Below are 22397 nucleotides of genomic sequence, written 5' to 3' on the forward strand. Positions count from 1 at the left end.
AAATATCATTTTTGCGAGATTTACTTTTGACTGTTATTGCATATATGTGTGTGTATGTTTTAAAAAAAGATAAGAAAAGAGAAATAAGAAAATAGCGGGAGAAATTTTGAAAATATAACGTCAGCATACTTGTATAAATAATCTCACAATTTTTGTAAAATCAAAGCTAATCTAGAAATCTTACGGTTCGCACAAAAAAGATCCACACACATTATCCTCTATAATAAAGTATACTAAAATAATATGTCACTTTATTTTCAGCAGAAATATGCACATAGTGGCATATAATAATTATATTTTGAGAAATTCTAGTTGTATGAAACAATATATAAAACACTATATAAATATAGCGTTTATCAAATATTTCATATCAACATTGCAATTTCCCAATTAAATGCATATTTATATTAAAAAATTTTGATTAAAATTTTATTTCTATTTTATTTTATTCTATTTTTGTATAAGTAAATTTAATCGTGGTTTTATATCATTTGTAATTCTTATAAGAGAGAGAAGGGATTTATACGACTAGAATACGATTATAAATTTGCACTTTTTATCTAACCTAAAATTGAAATTAAAATTAAGTAGATATACAGGATGTTTGATAAAGATTAGAATGTTCGTAAGCGGGTAGAGAGCGCAATATACACAGTGTACCAAAAGTCTGGAAACAATCGAATATTTTATAAATTATGCATTTTAGAAAAAAATGTTTCAGATAAAAGTTGTAGGGTTTCAAAAGATCTATTTACTGACGCTATGAGTTTGATCTTGGATTGCGTCGTTAGGACGAGATTATCTTGAATTCCTTATTTTTTATTGCACATTCTTATCTCGACAGCTTTCCAAAATACTATAATTAAGTATTTTTTATTAAGTACTTTCCGAGTTATGGCTTGAAATAATTTCTTAATTTTACATAAACTATAAAATATTTCGTAAAATATTCACTGTTTGATGATCTTATCTCAATACTTTTAGGCAAAATAATGAGAGGAATCCATTGATATAAAAAAAAATACATAGTTATTTTTAAGAAAAAAATATGTAATTTGCAATTAACAGTTACTCATCGCTGATATATCTAGAGCGAACATCCCACGGTCTAGCCGTACAAAATTTACGCTCATTCGCGTTCTTTTTAATTAATATTGTAATAATTACAAAATGGTAAAGGACTTTTCTGTTTAGTTTACTGCGCTCTCAATCCCCTCACGAGCGTTGGTCCAATCTTTATCAAACACCTTGTACATATATATATTTAGAAGTTAAAGAGAAAAAAACAAAAAAACAAAAAATATAAGAAGTTCAACTAAACCAAACAAATGTGTGAATACTACATTATAATATTTAAACAATGTTACAATATATGTTTATTTTATGTGCATTTATTGAAATAGCAGTTGCATTTAATGCACACAATATATATTTAATATCAATCAAATTATTTTGCTTACTTGCTGAAGAGTCTAAGAACGACGCAAATGATAATAAACATCAATGCCATGCCAACAAGAACGCCGATCATCGCCGGATCAATGTATTGGAGGCTGGGTTCCTCTTTGATTTCGGCTGAAAACAAATTGATCAATTTGCATGAAGAACTAGAAAGGACCCCGCACAAATCTTATGGAAAAGTTATTTCAGTGAAATTTTCTAAAAGTTGGATATATTTTAGTTTATGACTTCCTAATCAAAAGTCCCAATGGACACGACCTTCAAAAATAGACAGATTTTTTGTTATAGACGCTTAAAACGGACAATTAGATTCACGTACGCTAGAGATGTATTCGACATTACATATGGAAATATGCATGTATGTATATTGATGTATTCGCGCGTATGCATGAATCTGTGTGTGTATGTGTGTATACACGGTGTTTTATTTTAATTGTGCACCCCGATTAACATCGCAGAAAATGGTCCGATGAAAAAATATTTTAGACAAAAATTGTAGTGTTCGGGGGGGGGGGGGGGGGCACATCTTATGGTGACATTGGTTTGAACTTGAGCGAACGTGCCAAAGTCACATAGAGTTCAACTTTATTGTTTTAAATAGAACTATTTTGCATATTCTTGTAGCATATTTCGAGAGTTTTCTAAAACACTACAATAAAATATTTTTTTGTTGAGTACTTTTCGCGTTAAGAAATAATTTCTTAATTTTACATAAACAAAAAAACACATAGTTGTTTTTAAGAAAAGATATGTAATTTGTAATTAACAGTTACATAATTTTTTAAAAACAATTATGTATTTTCCTTACACCAATTAATTCCTCTCATTATTTTGTACATAAAAGTATCGAGATAATATCATCGAAAAATGAATATTTTACGAGATATTTTAGGATTTATGTAAAATTAATAAATTATTTCAAAACTCATAACTTAACAACACTTAACAAAAAAATACTTTATTGTAGTGTTTTGGAAAGCTCTCGAGGTATACTCCAAGAATATGATAAGATATAATAAAAAATAAAATTCCATTAAAAAAAAACAAAGTTGAACTATGACCTTGGCATGTTCACTCAAAGTCAAACTAATGTCACCTTAATTAGATGTCCTCCTTCGAGCCCTACAACTTTTGTCTAAAATTGTCATTTTTTCATCGAACCATTTTCTGCGATGTTAATTGGGGTGCACAATTAAAATAGGACACCCTGTATACACACACACATACACACACACACACACACAGAGATTCATGCATATACATATATGCGGGAATACATCAATATATACAAATATTTCCACATGTAATGTCGAATACATCTCTAGCGTGAATCTAATTTTCCGTTTTAAACGTCAAAGATTTGTTCATAACAAAAAATCTGTCTATTTTTGAAGGTCGTATCTATTGAAACTTTTGATCAGAAGGTCATAAACTAAAACATATACAACTTTTAAATAATTTAACTGAAACCACTTTTTCATAAGATTTGTGCGAGGTCCTTTGTAAATTAACCCTTATCGGATGCTAGCTACCGCAACGACAGAGTACTGTTGTCACGTCAGAGGTGACTTACGACCGTTAAGGGTTAAAACTCACATGTATGCGTGTATCTTAAAAGGATTGAAAGCTAAATTGATACTATTACTGTTATTATTATTATGATAATACAAGAAACATTCGTAAAAATAAAAAAAAGGATGCATTAAATATATGTATAAGGTAATTGATCGAAATCATAAAAAAAATGTCACATCTTTTTCTGTTTAATTATTTATATATACACACATACACAAATACATACATAAAAGACATATTATATTAGATAATAAAAAATATTGTATATAAAAATAAAATATAAATAAATAGAAATACAAAATACAAAAATATTGTATAAAATTGTAAAAAATTTTGTATTTTTTGCGTATTTTGAATAAGCAACAAATTACTTCAGAAAAATGTTAAAAATTCTTTTTTTTAAAGAAAACTCAAAATTATTGAATTTGAGTTGATTTTATTGAACTTAAATTGTTCATAAAAGTGATCATATTTTTTACACGAATACATTAATTTAAATCCTAATCATCTTAATTTTAATTATTCTGCATGTTAAAGTATTAAGTAGAATTATTAAAATTTAATAATTTATTAGATATTTTACAATCTACTTAGAAACATATCAAAATTCTATCTTTAAGTACAAAAAATGTAAGGAGATATTTTTTGGCTAATTTTATAAAGAAAATGTATTATGTACGTATGTCCTAAAGTGCTTTGTTTTCAAAATATAAGATGACAAATTTGAAAAAAAATGAAAATTTCGAGAATATAAAAAAATGCTTAGGGATATTTTATTCAAATTTTGGTATGCGTACATATGATATTAGAAATCATTTTTCAATATCGATGAAACATTTTTAAATCCATCATAGACATGCGTATGGGTAATAGTATAATCGGTTAGATTCCCATATCTTTGGCACCATAATGTAAAAGTAAATTCCAATAGTATTTTTAGCGGAGAATATGGGAAAAGTAATTAAAAAATTCCACGATCAATAGATATTATTAATAAACAATATTAATGCTAATATAATGAATATAATTAATATACAGGGTGTCCTAGACCACCCGTACACCCCTTTTCTTTCAAAAACTAAGCATTTTAGAGAAAAACGTTTTCGACAAAAATTGTATGGTTTTGAGGGGAACATAAGATGGTTTCATTGGTTTGACCTTGGATGGCATCGTTAAGGTGAGGTCAAGGACACCTTTAATTTCTTAAATGGAACCACCTATTTTTTATTGCATATTCTTATAGCTTATGTCGAGAGCTTTCCAAAACACTATAATAAAGTATTTTTTCATCAAGTACTTTTCGAGTTATAAGGCTTGAAATAATTTCTTAATTTTACATAAACCATAAAATATCTAGTAAAATATTCATTTTTCGATTATCTTACCTTAATACTTTTATGTACAAAATAATGAGAGGAATCGATTGGTGTAAAGAAAACACATAATTGTTTCGAAAAAAAAAATGTAATTGTTAATTGCAAATTACATTTTTTTTTTGAAACAATTTTGTGTTTTCTTTACACCAATCGATTCCTCTCATTATTTTGTACATAAAAGTATTAAGGTAAGATAATCGAAAAATGAATATTTTACTAGATATTTTATGGTTTATGTAAAATTAAGAAATTATTTCAAGCCTTATAACTCGAAAAGTACTTGATGAAAAAATACTTTATTATAGTGTTTTGGAAAGCTCTCGACATAAGCTATAAGAATATGCAATAAAAAATAGATGGTTCCATTTAAGAAATTAAAGGTGTCCTTGACCTCACCTTAACGATGCCATCCAAGGTCAAACCAATGACACTATCTTATGTTCCCCTCAAAACCATACAATTTTTGTCGAAAACGTTTTTCTCTAAAATGCTTAGTTTTTGAAAGAAAAGGGGTGTACGGGTGGTCTAGGACATCCTGTATAATATGTAATTTCATGACACTGTATATAGACTATATACGTTTTCGTTTGACATTGTTTACTTTTCTTATATTGAAATCAGATGGAACAATGATTGACTTCTATTGTTGATATTTTTTACGACTTTGAAAATTATCATATTTTTTACAACTTGAAGAAAGATATTGTTCAGGCATGTACTTTTCAAGACGAGTCAAATTTTAGTTATAAATCAGATAGGTTTGGGTTAGGTTATATCTTCCGGAAGTGGAGCCCCCCCAAAGGGGGGAGGGTGGAATCCATTGTATCTATGCATGTATTTTGCAAGACAAAACGAAGTTCACTCTCCACACGGATCATGATTAGATATAGAATAAATTTTATTTATTAATGATATATCTATTGTTATTTATCTATTTGTTAATGATATTTATTGGTCGTAGAATTTTTTAAATATTTTTCCATTATTCTCCGCTAAAAATACTATCGGAATTTACTTTTACATTATGGCGCCAAAGTTATGGGAATCGTGCCGTGTAGTCATAGTATCATTTAGTATTTTAAAAGAAAGAATGATATGCTACTGTTTTTTTCCACATTTAATAATTTTCTTGAAATCCTAAACTAAAATTCAAATAGAAATTAAAAGTGTAAATTGCCTTAATTTTTTATTTTAACTCTAATAGGAAATAACGGCTATAAGAGACAGTTTGTTGAATTTTAATTAGGGATTTTAAATTGTTAAACTTGAAAAAAAAAACGTAGCACGTACTATTCTTTTATTAAAAAACTAAACATGACTACCCATATGCACACCTTTGGTGGATCTAAAAATTTCATCGATATTAGAAAATAGTTCTTAATATGTACGCACATCAATATCTCTAAACATTTTCTTAGGTTTTCGAAATTTTCATTTTTTTCTCAAATTGACGTCTTGTATTTTGAAAACAAAGCATTTAGGATATACATTTATATGACATTTTCTTCATAAAATAAGTCAATCCCCATTTTTTGTACTTACTTAGGAATCACTCTACATACATTGCATCTGTAATATGTAACATCATTTTTTAATACAATTATATGATTTATGTATTAAACAATTCATTTTATCACTCCTTATACGAAAGTATTAAGATAAAATAGACAAAAAATAAGTAAGAAATTAAAAATTCAAATGAATATCTTATGGTATATATTTTATGGCACACAATATGTCAAAATAAATTAAATTATCTTTTTTTATAACTTTATTTGGATATTTTGCAAAATAACTAGAAAAATCGATTTATCGGTTTAAAAAAATCATATTTCGTTTAAAAAATTTCGTTTAAAGAAATGTTGACCTTTTATCGATGAAAAAGAATTATTGAAGAAACGAATTCTTTTATTCCAGTTTGCTGTCTATTTAAAGTATATAATTTGATATGAAATATTTTTATAATATTTGTAATATTTGTATATTAATATTAAAAATTAACAAATTATATATCATATATTTTAATATATTAATATAATGATAATTTTTATCATTTTTAACATCTTTTTCATTAATTTTTAAATAATAAATTTACAATTTTTGAGTTTCTCTCTCTTATTTAATACTTAAAAATAGATATATAAAAATAATATATATTTTTACAAAAAAGTTAAATTTTATGTAAGTATATATGTAAGTACGTATATATTATATATTTTTGAACATTTTTATTTATTGATATAATTAATTTATACTATAATCACAACAAGCAATGTTATTTCATATTTTTTCTTATTTTTATTTTTTATATAAAAAAGATATCCTTGGTAAAGCTTCCGATGGTTTTGAAAGACATCGAAATAGAATATGCAAGAGCTTTATTAATTGCGCGCTTTTAATTTCTGTCATGTCGAAGCATGTGGGTATGATAAGATTTTCATTAAAGTTTATTAAGAATTCCATTCCTTACCGACGCAGATTATACCGTCAGGTTGTACCACTGGAATTTTCTCAAAAAGGCAGATGCATCGACCGTCGCGGCATTCCGTTTGGCTTACTCGTACTTCGCATTGCTCGTGGAAGAAACAGGACTCATTCACGTTTGCCGCTAAAAAGATTTTTAATGTTTGTTACCGAAATACAATTGTGGAATATAAATTAAAGATGAATTATTTGATAAAATTAATAAATTACTTTAAATTTACTTTATACTTTATTATACTTTATTATACTTTAAATTGTTAAATGTAAATATTAAATATTAAATGTGTTTTATGTAGAAAAAACATATACAGTACCGGTCAAAAATATTGCATTTTATAGAAACAGGAAAGTCGTTACTTTAATGAATAAATAAATAAATAAATAAATAAATATATATATATATATATATACAGGGTATCCCATTTTAATGTCCCACCCCAAATAACTTTCTTATTTTTAATTTTAGAAAAAGATGTTTCAGACAAAAGTTGTATGGTTTCAAGGGGGACATAAGGTGGTGTCATTAGTTTGACCTTGAATAGTTACTTGAAGGTCACGTGAAGGCCACTTGCAATTTTTTAAACGGAATCGCCTACTTTTTATTACATATTCTTGCAGCTCATCTCGAGAGCTTTCCAAAACATTATAATTAAGTTAGTTTTCATTAAGTACTTTCCAAGTTATGAGGCTTGAAATCATTTCTTAATTTTACATAAACCGTAAAATATCTTGTAAAATATTCTTTTTTCGATTATCTTACCATGATACTTTTATGTATAAAATAATGAGAGAAATCAATTGGTGTAAAGAAAACACATAATTGTTTCGAAAAAAAAATGTAATTGTTAATTGCAAATTACATTTTTTCTTTCGAAATAATTATGTGTTTTCTTTACACCAATTGATTCCTCTCATTATTTTGTATATAAAAGTATTAAGGTAAGATAATCAAAAAATGAATTTTTTACTAGATATTTTATGGTTTATGTAAAATTAAGAAATGATTTCAAGCCTCATAACTCGGAAAGTACTTAATGAAAACTAACTTAATTATAGTGTTTTGGAAAGCTCTCGGAATAAGCTACAAGAATATGCAATAGAAAGTGAGGAGTTTCATTTAAAAAATTGAAGGTGACCTTTACGTGACCTTGAAACAACTATTCAAGGTCAAACTAATGACACCACCTTATGTTCCCCTTGAAACCATACAACTTTTGTCTGAAACATCTTTTTCTAAAATTAAAAATAAGAAAGTTATTTGGGGTGGGACATTAAAATGGGACACCCTGTATATATATATATATATATATATATATATATATATAAATATATATACAGGGTGTCCCTGAGCACTCCATTACGCACTTGTGAGGAGGTAGAGCGCAGTAAATTAAATAAAGAAGTCCTATTCCATGTAATGATTTTTGCAATAATGGTGTCCCTGAGCACTCCATTACGCACTTGTGAGGAGGTAGAGCGCAGTAAATTAAATAAAGAAGTCCTATTCCATGTAATGATTTTTGCAATAATAATAGAAATATTAATTATTGCGAAACGTGAAAATGGCGATGGCGGTAATCACGGGTAGCGCCGCGCTGTCCCTCCCCTCGCCGCGCGCCGGCAGGCAACGTCTGACACGATGGGCCGTGCTATAGCTCGAGCGGTCGAGCGCTTCTCTTATTCGTCCGATTTCAATAATTAATATTTCCATTATTATTGCAAAAATCGTTACATGGAATAGGACTTCTTTATTTGATTTACTGCGTTCTACCTCCTCACAAGTGCGTAAGATAGTGCTCAGAGACACCCTGCATATACAGGGTGTATCTGAAATGATACACTAAACTTTAGGAGCGTATTCTAGAGGTCAAAATAAGACTTTTTTTTCTATAAACATGGGTCCGCAAATGAACCCCCCTCCGAGCTAGAGGCCCCTAAAGTTTGGGGAAAAATTGAAAATTGGCTGTATTTCAGAAAAAAAATGGCAGAACTACCTATCATCCTCTCTTGAGAGATAAACAAATTTGCGTTGCGGGTGTTTGGTCAATTTCACACATTTTCGAATTTTAGCTCGGAGGGGGGTTCATTTGCGGACCCATGTTCATAAGAAAAAAAAGTCTTATTTTGACCTCTAGAATACGCTACTAAAGTTTAGTACATCATTCCAGATACACCCTGTATATATATATATATATATATATATATATATATATACTGGGTGTTAAAAAAGTCTGGACACGGTCGAATATCTCGATAAGGAAGAGTTTTACTAGAAAGTGTTTCAGACAAAAGTTATATGGCTTCGAGGGGGACATAACATGGTACCATTGGTTTGACCTTGAAGAGTTATTTGAAGATTACGTGAAGGTCACCCTCAACTTTTTAAATGGGACACCCTATATGCTTTTGCATATTCTTGTAGCTCATCTCGAGAGCTTTCCAAAACACTATAATTAAGTTAGTTTTCATTAAGTACTTTCCGAGGTATGAGGCTTGAAATCATTTCTTAATTTTACATAAACCGTAAAATATCTTGTAAAATATTCATTTTTCGATTATCTTACCTGAATATTTATTTATTTTGGGTACAAAATAATGAGAAGAATCAACTGGTGTAAAGAAAACACAGTTATTTTTAAAAAAAAATATGTAATTTGCAATTAACAATTACATTTTTTTTTTTAAATAACTGTGTTTTCTTTACACCAATTGATTCCTCTCATTATTTTGTACATAAAAGTATTAAGGTAAGATAATCGAAAAATGAATATTTTACTAGATATTTTACGGTTTATGTAAAATTAAGAAATTATTTCAAGCCTCATAACTCGGAAAGTACTTAATGAAAACTAACTTAATTATAGTGTTTTGGAAAGCTCTTGAGATGAGCTACAAGAATATGCAAAATCATATAAAGTATCCCATTTAAAAAATTGGAGGTGACCTTCACGTGACCTTCAGCTGACTCTTCAAGGTCAAACTAATGGCACCGTCTTATGTCCCCCTCGAAACCATACAACTATTGTCTGAAACATTTTTCCCAATCTCTTTTACTTTAAGAGATATTCAGCTGCATCACTTAAAATGACACACCCTGTATACAGGGTGAGTTTTTTATCTTGAGACATCGAAATATCTCGTAAAGTCTAAAAGATACGATAAAATATTTCAGACAAAAGTTGTATTGTTTCAAGGGGGACATAAGATGGTGACAATTATTTGACTTTGGATAGTCTTTTGAAGGTCATGCGAAAGTTACCTTTAATTTCTCAAATGGAACCTCTTATTTTTCATTACACCTTCTTGTAGCTTATCTCGAGAGCTTTTCAAAACGTGTAATTAAACAAGATCGGCGAATTAGTGTGCGTTTCGCGCGCTTAGATTGTAGAATGTGTTTTTAGGTATGTCAATGGCGAGTATCACATGGTAACGAATTTGGCCGTGCATTCCCTGACTCTTGTCTTTTCGTTGCCGTGCGACACTCGCTGTTGGCACGCCTAGAGCAAACATCCTATATTCTAGTTGCGCGAAACATGCGCTTATTTGCTAATGCTATTTAATTAATATTTTAAAAATTATTGCAAAAAATTGCAAAATGGTAAAGGACTTTTCTATTTAGTTTACTGCGTTCTCTAACCACGAACTTTTAGTTCAATCTTTAACAGAAACCCTGTATACATATATATATTAAATTTTTGTAAAGATTTAGTCTTACTTTTTTTATTATGTCTTATTATATGTTTGATGTAGAGAATACTCTATGTGTTCCGTAATAAAATATATCTAATAAATATTATATTTTTGGTAAGGATCCCAATTTACCGTGTCCGCATTTGTCGAGGTGGTTAGTGGCTTCAAATTCTTCTCTACAAGTACAAACTTTTTTTTTCGGTTCACAGTAAGAACCTGCAAAACCGCATTCATTATCCACTTCACAAACATCGCCAAATTTTTTTGAACCTCTGCCAGATAAATCTGAAAGAATACACAATTATTAAGAAGACAAGTTTACAAATATTTTTTATAATACTATTTATATATATAATACTATTTATAATTATATTGTTTATTGTGTACTATATCTTATAACATTATTATTAAGTATATACAGTATTATATTTTATAATATTATTATTATAACTATTTATTTTTTTATATTAAACATTTTTACGTATATATAATCATATCAAGATATGATTACAAATAAGACATTTCCCTTTTCAATTCAGGAAAAGTCAATGCCAAATTTATCAATGACACTGACATGAAAATCGAAATTAAGCATTCTGCGCATTATTATATACTCTACTATGCATTATATATTCTTCTATGTATTATATACGTAAAGAACTCTGTTGCAGTAACTTATACAAAAAAAATGATTTACTTTTAAACACAAATATAAATACATACGCACTCCCGCATGCATGGGCGTAAACACACATACAGTTTGAATAGAATAATATACATAGCTTCCGGATCAAATTTTATAAAATACATATTAAAAATATTTATTATGCGTATTCATAACTTCTATCAATGTATTAGTAGCATTAACAAGTAATAGTTAATATTAAAAAAATTTATTTTTTAAATTATACTTAATTAATAATCACGTACTTATCTACAATTGAAAATTGTAATTTAAAGTTTTTAACATGTTTATAATTTTTAGGAAGTTGCTATAACAGAAATTATATTAATTAAAAATATAAATTAATATTTTTCCTTATTGAAATGTATTTAAGATTTAAACTTATGTACACACACACACACACACACACACACACACACATACAATTTAAATAAACCATGCATTCATTATATTTAAATAATAAATAAATATTAAGTAATATAAATTCAGATTTGATTTTATAATTAAAAATAAAATATACTAAATTTAAAAAGCAGTTTTATTGAGGAAATTTTTAAATATTTATGTAACATATAATTTTTTCAAAACTGATATTTATATATTCCTTTCATAAACTGTCTTAATTGCATCATGCTGAAAATTATTGGGAAATACTAAAGATTCTAAGATTGAACAATCCGCGGTGACTTAAAAATATAGAATTAAAAGCGGCGACTATTCGACGGCGCAAAGTTAAAATGGCGTCAAGCAGGTCAATCTATACATTAAAAGTGGGTCAGTCTACTATGGCACGTTGCCAATGTTCTCACATGCAAAAACTCCCACGCCTACCATCGTCACTACCGTTGCCGTCAACTCTATCCTCTTTTTTTTCTTAAATTACTTTCTGCTCCACATGCGTACCCACTTAAGCATATACTCGTGCACATTTGAGCATGCCTCTTAATCAGTTCAATAACGGAAGCTGAATTGAGATTAAGCATTTCATTAAACATTTATAGCTTATATATTTATAATCAAAGATATGTAAAATATGAACATCAGAATTATAAAAATTTATAAAAATAGAAAATGCAAAATAACTGAAAATAATTGAAAATACATATATTTTCCATTAAAAAATGTAAAAATGCGCAATATTAAAATATTTAAACATTTTTAAACATTCATTTAAAATAGGAAATGGAAAAAAACACTTTTTTAAATATTTATATATTTTTGTGTGTATATGTGTATATTTATTTATATTTAAATTCTTATTTCTTACTATCTATATTTTGTACAGTGCGCGTCAACGATTCTGTCCTAGGCGGGGCAAGGAGAGCGTAGAAGTGGCCAATCAGCCGACAGCGTGGCAGTAGCTGATTGGCCAGTTCTACGCTCCCCTTGCCCCGCGTAGGACAGAATCGTTGACGCGCACTGTACTATTTACTTATTAGATTAGATCTTGCTATCTATTCTTATTTCTTATGTGAAGTTACATCTGTAAGTCAAGTCTGTATTCTAGTATCACTATATGGTATATACGTTGCTAGCACAAGTGGTAATGGGTTGGTTACGCATACTAAAATACGAGTTAATGTGTACTTTGATGCCTATTGAACTATTTTTTACAATAATTTAATTTTCAATAATTTATTATTGTTAAACATTTAATCTAAAATTCATTTTACAATGAATGTTTATAATGAATAAGTGCAATACATTGTTGTACAAATTATTAATATTTAGAACTATTATCGGTGTCTCGATTAATTTTTTAAATTGCAAGGAAAATGCATTTGAAATAGAAAATGGATATTGAAAACCATTTAAATAGAAATGTAAAACGATTTTTGAAAAAATGTATTTTAAATACATAATATAAAATAATAAAATAAAAAATACAAATATTTTACGTTTTAAATATTTTCATTTTAAATGTATCTATGTGTTTAAATGTATATATTTTAAATAATGTATATTTTTTTATAAGAGATTTTCTATATATTAAGTATGATAGAAACAAAGAATAATATATAAAGTATCGGTATTTTAAGATAAAATGAAGTTATATTAGCAAATATATTACATAAAAATATTCAGAAATGAATTAATGACCATATGAAAACTTCTTTATATCTAATATTAAAAAATTAACATATTATTTTAAAAATAAACAATTAAAGTAATATTATAAATTTTTCATTGTGACAAATTTTTCACTGTTATTTTACGTAATAACCTTATATAATAAAATTATATACGCAAAAATTAAAATCATTATTTTTATAGCATTACTTCAATCGCTTTTTTTTATTGAAGGCTAGCCATGGCCCATGCAGGGTCCATCTGCCACTATTTACCATCGGCAGTGAAGATATTATTATTTACTAGAGAGATCTTGAGGGATGTGGTCACTCTATGACGTTGTGCCCATCGGTGCCGTTTTTACGGAAGGCCAGTCGAAAGCCAATATGCAGTGCACGCGAATATCTCCGCCGACACTTATTTGATCAGCGAGTAATCATTTAGGGGTCCTCCGTAGCAATTGGCATTGCATCCATCGAGCGAGATTCCAACATCGCTTTAGAGTCGCATATAACTGTGTTAAATAGCGATATTAGATGTGAAGTCTGGATAGTTCAGTGATTTAGAGCAGTTGTTCGGAAAGCGAAAGGCTCGGGTTCGATTTCCGATTCAGCCATTTGCACTTCACATATTTTTCTAGTCCACAAATATTGTTTTCTAGCAATTATTCGTTGAGCTGAAAAAAGTGTAAATGCTCTCTTCACAAGATATGCGTCAATGCCATTGCCACGAATGGATCCTGCCGCTCGTTGATCGAATGAGCGTATAGACTTCCTGACGCCTGACTTCCTTCCTCACATACATCCATATCTTTACTTGGAAATACTTTTTAAATGATATGATACTTTTCAACTAGATATTAATAAAGTTTTCCCCATGATCATCAATTACTTTCTGAACATTTAATAGATTCTGAATAAAAATTTGTACACTTTGATATACAATCTCTTCTGTTAATGTAATCTTCACTTTAGTAATATAGCATAGATATTGAAATTAAATGATGGCTTTGAGTGAATAATGTTGTTGACTTTGAGAAAGAGATGCACTTTCTTTAATATATATAATTTTTTATTGGCTTGGTGAATGACATGCTCTTGCCTTTTCTTTTTTTTACATATATAAACCTAAAACATTACACACACGCTTCCTCTTTTTTGTTTTCTTATAGCGCTACATGCGGAAAAACATGTTACTGTTTTGGACTACATCTTTCTTAGATCCGACATGCCGCCCCCCTTGACAAATATAATAATATTTTCAATAAATCAAAATAATAAATAAAAGAAGAATGTAAAGAACAAAACTTAAACTAAGATTGCACTGAACTAACAAAAAAAAATTAATTAGTAACGCTCAAATACTGATTACTTAAGATATAATAATAGATTTTAATCAATAATTGGCGCAATATTGACAATAGATCTTTTATAAACTCCCTTTCCGTACGTAAAGTAACCGCTCGAATTATTCCGTCTGGACCTGGATGAACTTCTGTGATTTTGGCTAGTGTCCATTTTAGACGCATATTCTCGCCTTCTTTCAATAAGACTAGTTGTCCTACTTCAAATTTTGCCTTGCTTTTGGTTTTCCATTTACTTCTCTGTTGGCATGTCAGAAGATATTCTTTTTGCTATCTAAACCATAAATCCTGTCGAATTTTTTCCACGTATTGCCATATTGAAAGTCTGTTTATAGGTACTTCTTGCAGATTTTTCTCCGGATAGCTTTGGAAGCTCTCACCAATTAAAAAATGTTCTGGGGTTAAAGCTCTTAAATCCCTTGGATCCTCTGATAGTGGTGTTATTGGTCTTGAATTGAGTACAGCTTCTACTTGAGCTAGGATTGTCGTCATCTCACCGACTGTCAAATGAGCCTCGCTAAGAGTGCGCTTTAAATGTAGCTTCATAGAGTGTACTGCTGATTCCCAGATTTCACCATAATACGAGGATCTGGGAGGTATGAAATGCCATTCGATTCTTTCGTTGGTTGCAAATCCGTGTATAGATTTTTTAAAATCCTCTGTCTCAAGTATTTGTTGCAGTTCTCGATCTGCTCCAACAAAGTTTCTTCCATTGTCTGAATACATATTCTTTATTTTACCTCTCCATGCTATAAACCTTTTCAAAACTGCTATAAAGGCCTCCGTAGTTAAATCTTCTACTAGCTCGATATGCACAGCCTTTGTCGCCATGCAAACAAATATAGCTACATAAGTTTTATACTTTTTACTATTTTGGCGAACCTTGTCTTACATAAAAGGGTCCGCAATAATCCACTCCGGTGTTATAAAAGGGTTTGCTGATATTGACTCTAATAGCTGGCAATTCTCCCATTAATTGCCAACTGGACTTGGGATGAGCTTTACGGTATTTTACACAATTTTGTAAGATTTTCTTTACATAACTTTTCGCAAATATGGGCCAGAATTCTTCTCTTATGGCGTTTAGAGTAGTTTGAACACCTGCGTGGAAAAGTTTTTTGTGATAATGTATAATTATCAACATGGTAAAATGGTGCGATGCTGGAAGTAATATAGGATGTTTGACCTCCTCGGACAGCACAGAGTGTTTTAGTCTACCTCCTACTCGTAGTATTCCTTCATCATCCAGGTATGGATTCAGCGTTACTAGCCTACAACTTCGCGGAATTTTGATATCGCTCTTCAATATTTTTACTTCTTGTTTGAACTCTTGTCTTTGCACTAACTTACCTATTACAGCTTTTACGTTACTTATCTCATTTACAGTTATTTCTCCTATCTTGCGACTTTCTTTTTTACATCTTATATTATGAACAAATCTTACCTAACCTAACCTAACACGTATACAGTAGTTCGCAATAATTTATTTAAGGAGGAAAACCTTTTATAATCTATAACGGCCTTATACGGCACAGCCGTTGCTATAACTAATTGTTTTCTCATTTCAGGTACATCATTAATTGATAAATATTCATCTTCCTTTGGCCACGCTTCCGTATGCTCTTTTAACCACTGAGGATCTTCCCACCAACTTTTAATTTGTATTAATTGCTGAGGCGTTGTGCCTCTAAATATTAAGTCGGCCGGGTTGTCTTTTGATCTCACGTGTAGCCATTCGGAAGGTGACGATTTATCATGAATCTCACTAACTCTATTTGCAACGAAAACTTGCCACTTTTTAGATGGGGAGCCTATCCAGGTTAAGACTATCGTTGACTCTGTCCAATAGAATTTTTTTTGTATCTTTATATTCAAGCTAGCTATTACCTTATCCATCAAATTTACCAATAAAACTGCGCCACATAATTCTAATCGTGGCAATGACAATCTTTTCATTGGTGCTACGCGTGATTTTGAACACAGCAAAGAAACTATTATTTTTCCTTGAGAATTCTGCTCTCTCACATATATACATACGCCATAGGCCTTTTCACTCGCGTCGCAGAACCCATGTATCTGTATTTAAGTATCGGTCTCACCTGACAATACCGCTCTAGCTACCTTTAACTTATTGAGTAATCTTAACTGTGATTTTATCAGATCCCATGCTCTGTGAATATGCATAGGTACTGATTCATCCCATTCTATGCCTAAACTCCATAACTCTTGCATCAATATTTTGGCTAGTGTAATTATTGGTCCAACCAAACCTAATGGATCAAATAACTTAAAAATTTGTGATAGCACAGCTCTCTTTGTTACACGAGTTTCGCATTCTTTTTCAGATATTTTGTAATGGAAGGTATCTTTGACTGGATTCCATAATATACCTAGTAGTTTAGATTCAACCTCTTCGCCAATATTTATGAATTCCTTTTTTATCTGATTAACTTCATTAGTTATCGCTATATTAGAATTCCATTTATATAATTCGAAACCTCCTTTAGCTAATAATTCTGTTACTTCTCTTTTTAGCTTCATAACTTCAGCTTTGGTTTTTCCACCCGTTAATAAGTTGTCCATATAAAAATCTCTACTAACTACCTTTGCTGCCTGAGGATAATTTGCTTTCTGTAATTCAGCTAATTGATATAAACATTTAGTTGCTAAAAATGACGCTGGCTTTGTGCCATAAGTTACGGTAAGCAACTCGAACTTCTCTATTTCTGATTTCGGATCTTCCCGCCAAACAATACTTTGTAATGGAGTTTGTTCCTCGTGTACTAGTATTTGCCTATACATTTTGCTGATGTCTGCACACAAAACGTATTTGTAACTTCGAAAACGTATAATTAGATCAACTAAATCTGCTTGAATTGCTTTATATAGAGCATCGTTTAAAGATTTTCCTTTTGCATATTGATTAGATGCGTCAAATACTACTCTAGTTTTTGTGGTCGTGCTGCTTTCATTAGTCACTGCATGATGCGGCAAAAAGATCCTTATTTATTTCTATTGTGTTCGGTTACTCATTTCATATGTCCTAACTGAATATACTCTCGTATAAACTTTACATACTCATTTTTAAATTCTGGTTGTTTAGCAAATTTCCGCTCTAACGCTAGGAATCTTTTTAAAGCTATCTCTTTAGAATTTTCCAATAATTTAATTATTTATTCTTTAACCGGTAACTGTACAATGAACCTACCATCCGCTTGCCTATTATATGTGGTTTTAAAATGTCTTTCACAATACTCTTCTTCTAAATCTATCTTTTTCGATTCTTGATAACTTTCTACCTCCCAAAACTTATACATTGTTTTGTTTAATTTTTCCACTTAAATGGCAACTAGTTTCTACTACCTTCTTAGAATTAGAGCCTAATGATCCAGATATGAGCCAACCTAGTAAAGACTTTTGTAATATAGATTTTCGTTCGCCTAACCTTATTTGCCCGACGCAAATTAAGTTCCAAAAACTCTCCGCCCCAATCAGTAATTCGATTTTATTCGGTATATGGAACTGAGGATCTGCTAAATTAATATTTTTTAGTAGTTCTAAAGCCTCTGTGTTTATTATTACTGTAGGTAGATTCTGAGTGATTTTGGTAAGGACTATACACGTTAAATCCATGCCGAAAGTACCGAAGCGAGAAGTTATTCTTAAAGTCACTGATTTCATAGAATGAGAGACATGTTGATTTATTCCCTTAATCTCTACCTGATCATCAAATGTTTTCAACTTTAATCTTTTAACAAACTCTTCAGTAACAAAATTAGATTGAGAACCGTTTTGTCTAGTAATACTCTACCTTCAATATAATGTCCTTTATTGTCTTTTACTCTAACTAAAGCTGTCGATAAGAATATGTACCTTGAGTCTAACACCGTTTGATTGAGCATATAGTATTAATCGTGATAACTGATCGTGCATATAGTATTAATCGCTTTATTTGAAACACTATCATTAACCTCATGTTTATTGTTTGTTTCTTCTTTATTCTCCTTTGCTGTATTGCGATCTTCGTGTAACAAAGTGTTGTGCTTTTTTGAGCATTTCTTACAATTACCTGATGAACATTCTTTAGCTATGTGTTTAGGCTTTAAACAATTCAAACATAATTTTAAAGACTTTACCTTGTTTAGGTGCTCTGCGACGGGAAGCTCCTTAAATGTTTTACATTGGTAAATTTGATGTTCACCCTTGCATTGCGTACATTTAACACTTGCTAGTGATGCGTGAGTATTCGTTACCTTTCCTTGATCTAATGGACGTGCATTATTATTGCTGTTATTCGATGGAATTGATATACATCGTCTAGTTACTGCTTCCAACATCTGGCATCTTTTAGTGAGAAATTCAATTAATTCATTAAAGGTGGGTACCTTTCGAAACTCTATGCTAGATTCCCATTCTTTAATAGTTATGAAATCTAATTTACTAGTCACTACATATATTAATAAATCGTCCCAGTGTGGTGGGACGTCTTAACGCTGCTAACGTTCTCGTGTTTTAGAGTACCATCCAATACACTCCTTAATGTCACACTGTTTTCTTTTCTTAATGCCGGCAATTCAAATATCGCTTGAATATGATTTTAGACCGCAACGCGCTCGTTATCATATCTATCTTTTAATCTAGACCAAGCGTCGTTATAATGCACTTCCGAAATTTCTAAGGAGGCTATTGTTTCTGCCGCTTCTCCCTCGACTGACGACTTTAAATAATGAAATTTTTGAATATCGTTTAAAGAAGTATTTGAATGTATCAATGAATTAAAAGTATTAAAAAATGAATGCCACTCTTCGTATTTCCCTGTAAAAATAGGCAAATCGATTTTAGGTAATCTAATGTGATTCTCATTTGCTCGCGGTCTAACATTATCTAGTGCTACAACCGTTTGATCTAGATCATTAATAGCCTGGTCTAACGCGTTCTTTAATTATTCTTTCTCTGTAACTTTAGTGCAATATACTTTTCCTCGTGACTAACTAATTCTCGATCGATTTGCTCCTTTGTAATCTCTTCGTAAATAGCTAACTCTGTTAGACTTTCTTCTAAAGTTTTCCACAAATCTTCTAATTTATTTAATCTTAATCTTACTTCATCTACATCAACTGTATCTATGAAAAAAGATCTAGTGAAAAAAATCTATCTGGCTCTCAAAAAATTCTCTATACGCGTTAAACCAGTCTTTGCTAACCTTTTCTTTTGCTTAATTTTTGCTATGTCAATGTTGGTTGCTATTTCGATATGTTTTACTATCAAGTATATAATTCTTAAATGAACTTATATTATATATGAGACGACTTAAAATTGTAACAAGAATAGACTTAAATTGTATACAATTCGTGTTTTCTACTTATCGCTTGTAATTTATATATCTGCTTTGTAAATGCTTTATTCTTCTGCCTCTCGAGTAACGGACTTGTCAAATCTGTGCGTAGTGAGTTTGCTTGTGTCGTATGTAATGGGTTCGTGCTGTTCTATTTCCACGTCGCCAATTTTTCGGCCATGTTGCATTAGATCGTGCGTTTTTTTATCAATGTTTTGCTTCTGAATATTATATATGTATATATAATAGATCCGACTCGAAGGACCATGAAATTAAATGATGGCTTTGAGAAAGAGATGCACTTTCTTTAATATACAGAGTGTAACTGAAAAAGCGCCCATGGAGCAAATAGCGTTATGCCTGATTAAAAATCGAGTCGAAAAGTTCTGAACCATTTTTTTCTATAATGCTTAATAAAGCGGTAATTATTGAGTAAAGGCGCCAATAATTTGCAATTAACAATTACATTTTTTTTTCGAAACAATTATGTGTTTTCTTTACACCAATCGATTTCTCACATTATTTTGTGCATAAAAGTATTAAGGTAAGATAATCGAAAAATGAATATTTTACAAGATATTTTACGGTTTATGTAAAATTAAGAAATTATGTCAAGCCTCATAACTCGAAAAGTACTTAATGAAAAAATACTTCATTATAGTGTTTTGAAAATCTCTCGAGCTATAAGAATATGTAATAAAAAATAGGAGATTCCGTTTAAAAAATTCAAAGTGACCTTGCTCTGACCTTGACAACGTCACCCAAGGTCAAACCAATGGTACCATATTATGTCCTCCTTCAAGCCATACAACTTATGTCTGAAACATTTTTCGATTTAATGCAGTGTTTCTGAGATATTTGAGTGGATAAATTAAAATGCCACCCTGTATATACATGTATATATATAGCGGGGGGAAGAGAGAGAGAGAGAGAGAGAGATATTGATTGATTGATTGATTGATCGATCTTTATTAGCTTTCTCAGCTATTTGTAGTATACAACTTTAGATTACATTAAATAACATTAAATAAAATATATTCCTTTAACATTCACTTAAACGGTTCGATCCTTTCACAATGTTTCATTTCGGCTGGTAAAGTATTATATAATTTCATTCCTTCATAAAACATACTCTTTTACGCACTTCTTGTTCTGCGAAATTGTATTGCAATATCTCCGGCCTGTCGCGTTTGTCTTTTACTTACATTTCCTACTATTTCTAGTCTATTTCTTAGCTGCTCTGTCAGTAAATTCCTTACAATCTTAAAAATAAATAAACACGTTATAATATAGCCTCTGTCTTACGGACATGAACTGCAACGCTTGCAGCATATGTTCCACTTTGGTATACCTATCACATTGGAATATAACTCTCATTGCCCGGTACTTGCAATTTATCCAGCTGTGTTTCTCCCATATCCATTAACAACGTTGCACAATATTCGAAGTGAGGTACTATGATTGTCTTATATATGTATAATACATCTAGTATATGCCGATATACTATTTTCTATTCTATTTAAAAAAAACTCGTCTTTTTTCCTATCCTTTTTAACATATAGTCACAATGATCTTTAAATCGAAGTTTATCATCCATAATTATTCCTAGGTATTTCATTATCTCTACTCGCTTTATCTCAGTTCCATCCAAGCATTTCAATACAATATTTCTTTTCAGTTCCTTTCTTACATTCCTATCATATATTTCGTTTTTTCCTGCATTCATTTTCAACTTATTTATATTCATCCATTTTTCTACTGTATTAAATGCCATATTCATTTTCGACTCTAACTGCTCACTATTTTCACTAGCTACATATATTAATGTGTCCTTCCACTATTTTCACTAGCTACATATATTAATGTGTCCTTCAGGGCAAATTTTAATTATATCATTAATATATACAACAACAAGGGTCCCAGTACAGATCCTTACGGCACTCCAAATTCAGTGGCAATTAATTTAGACCATTTATCGTTGAAATGAACCTGCTGCGTTCTATTATTTGAGTATGATTTTAACCATCCCTCTAATTCCATATTAATATAATTTTTCTATTAATCTTTCTCTATCTATTGTTTCGAAAGCTCGCTTAAGATCCATAAATATTATTCCAACCATTTTTCCTTCACTAACTATTAATTTCCATTTGTCAACAACAGTTTGAATTGCCGTTTCACACAAATACTGTTTTCTAAAACCCGATTGATGTTCTGTTATAATACTATTAGATTCCAGATACATTTCAATTTGCTTCTTTACTATTAATTCTAACACTTTTTCATATATTGGTAGCATATTAATAGCTCCATATTCACTTGCTTTTTTAGCTTTTTCTATTTTTGGAATCGGTATTA

At 30.1% G+C, this 22397-nt stretch overlaps 1 protein-coding gene across 3 annotated transcripts in view; it reads right to left on the bottom strand.

Moving 5' to 3' along the window:
- Jus (EB domain-containing julius seizure protein) overlaps nucleotides 1-22397 on the bottom strand; it is a 67123-nt gene that overhangs the window by 17514 nt on the left and 27212 nt on the right. For all 3 annotated transcript variants that reach the window (XM_083089505.1, XM_083089506.1, XM_083089507.1), the window contains exons 2-4: nucleotides 10719-10871; nucleotides 6883-7020; nucleotides 1461-1575 (exon numbers count right to left, since the gene is read on the bottom strand). In XM_083089505.1, coding sequence (XP_082945631.1) covers nucleotides 1461-1575; nucleotides 6883-7020; nucleotides 10719-10871 — 406 coding nt within the window. The remainder of the gene's footprint in view (nucleotides 1-1460; nucleotides 1576-6882; nucleotides 7021-10718; nucleotides 10872-22397) is intronic.

Source organism: Camponotus vicinus, unplaced genomic scaffold, assembly GCF_025532165.1.
Source record: "Camponotus vicinus isolate PSW18456_S1 unplaced genomic scaffold, iyCamVici1.0 SCAF_14, whole genome shotgun sequence".
Lineage (NCBI taxonomy): Eukaryota > Metazoa > Arthropoda > Insecta > Hymenoptera > Formicidae > Camponotus > Camponotus vicinus.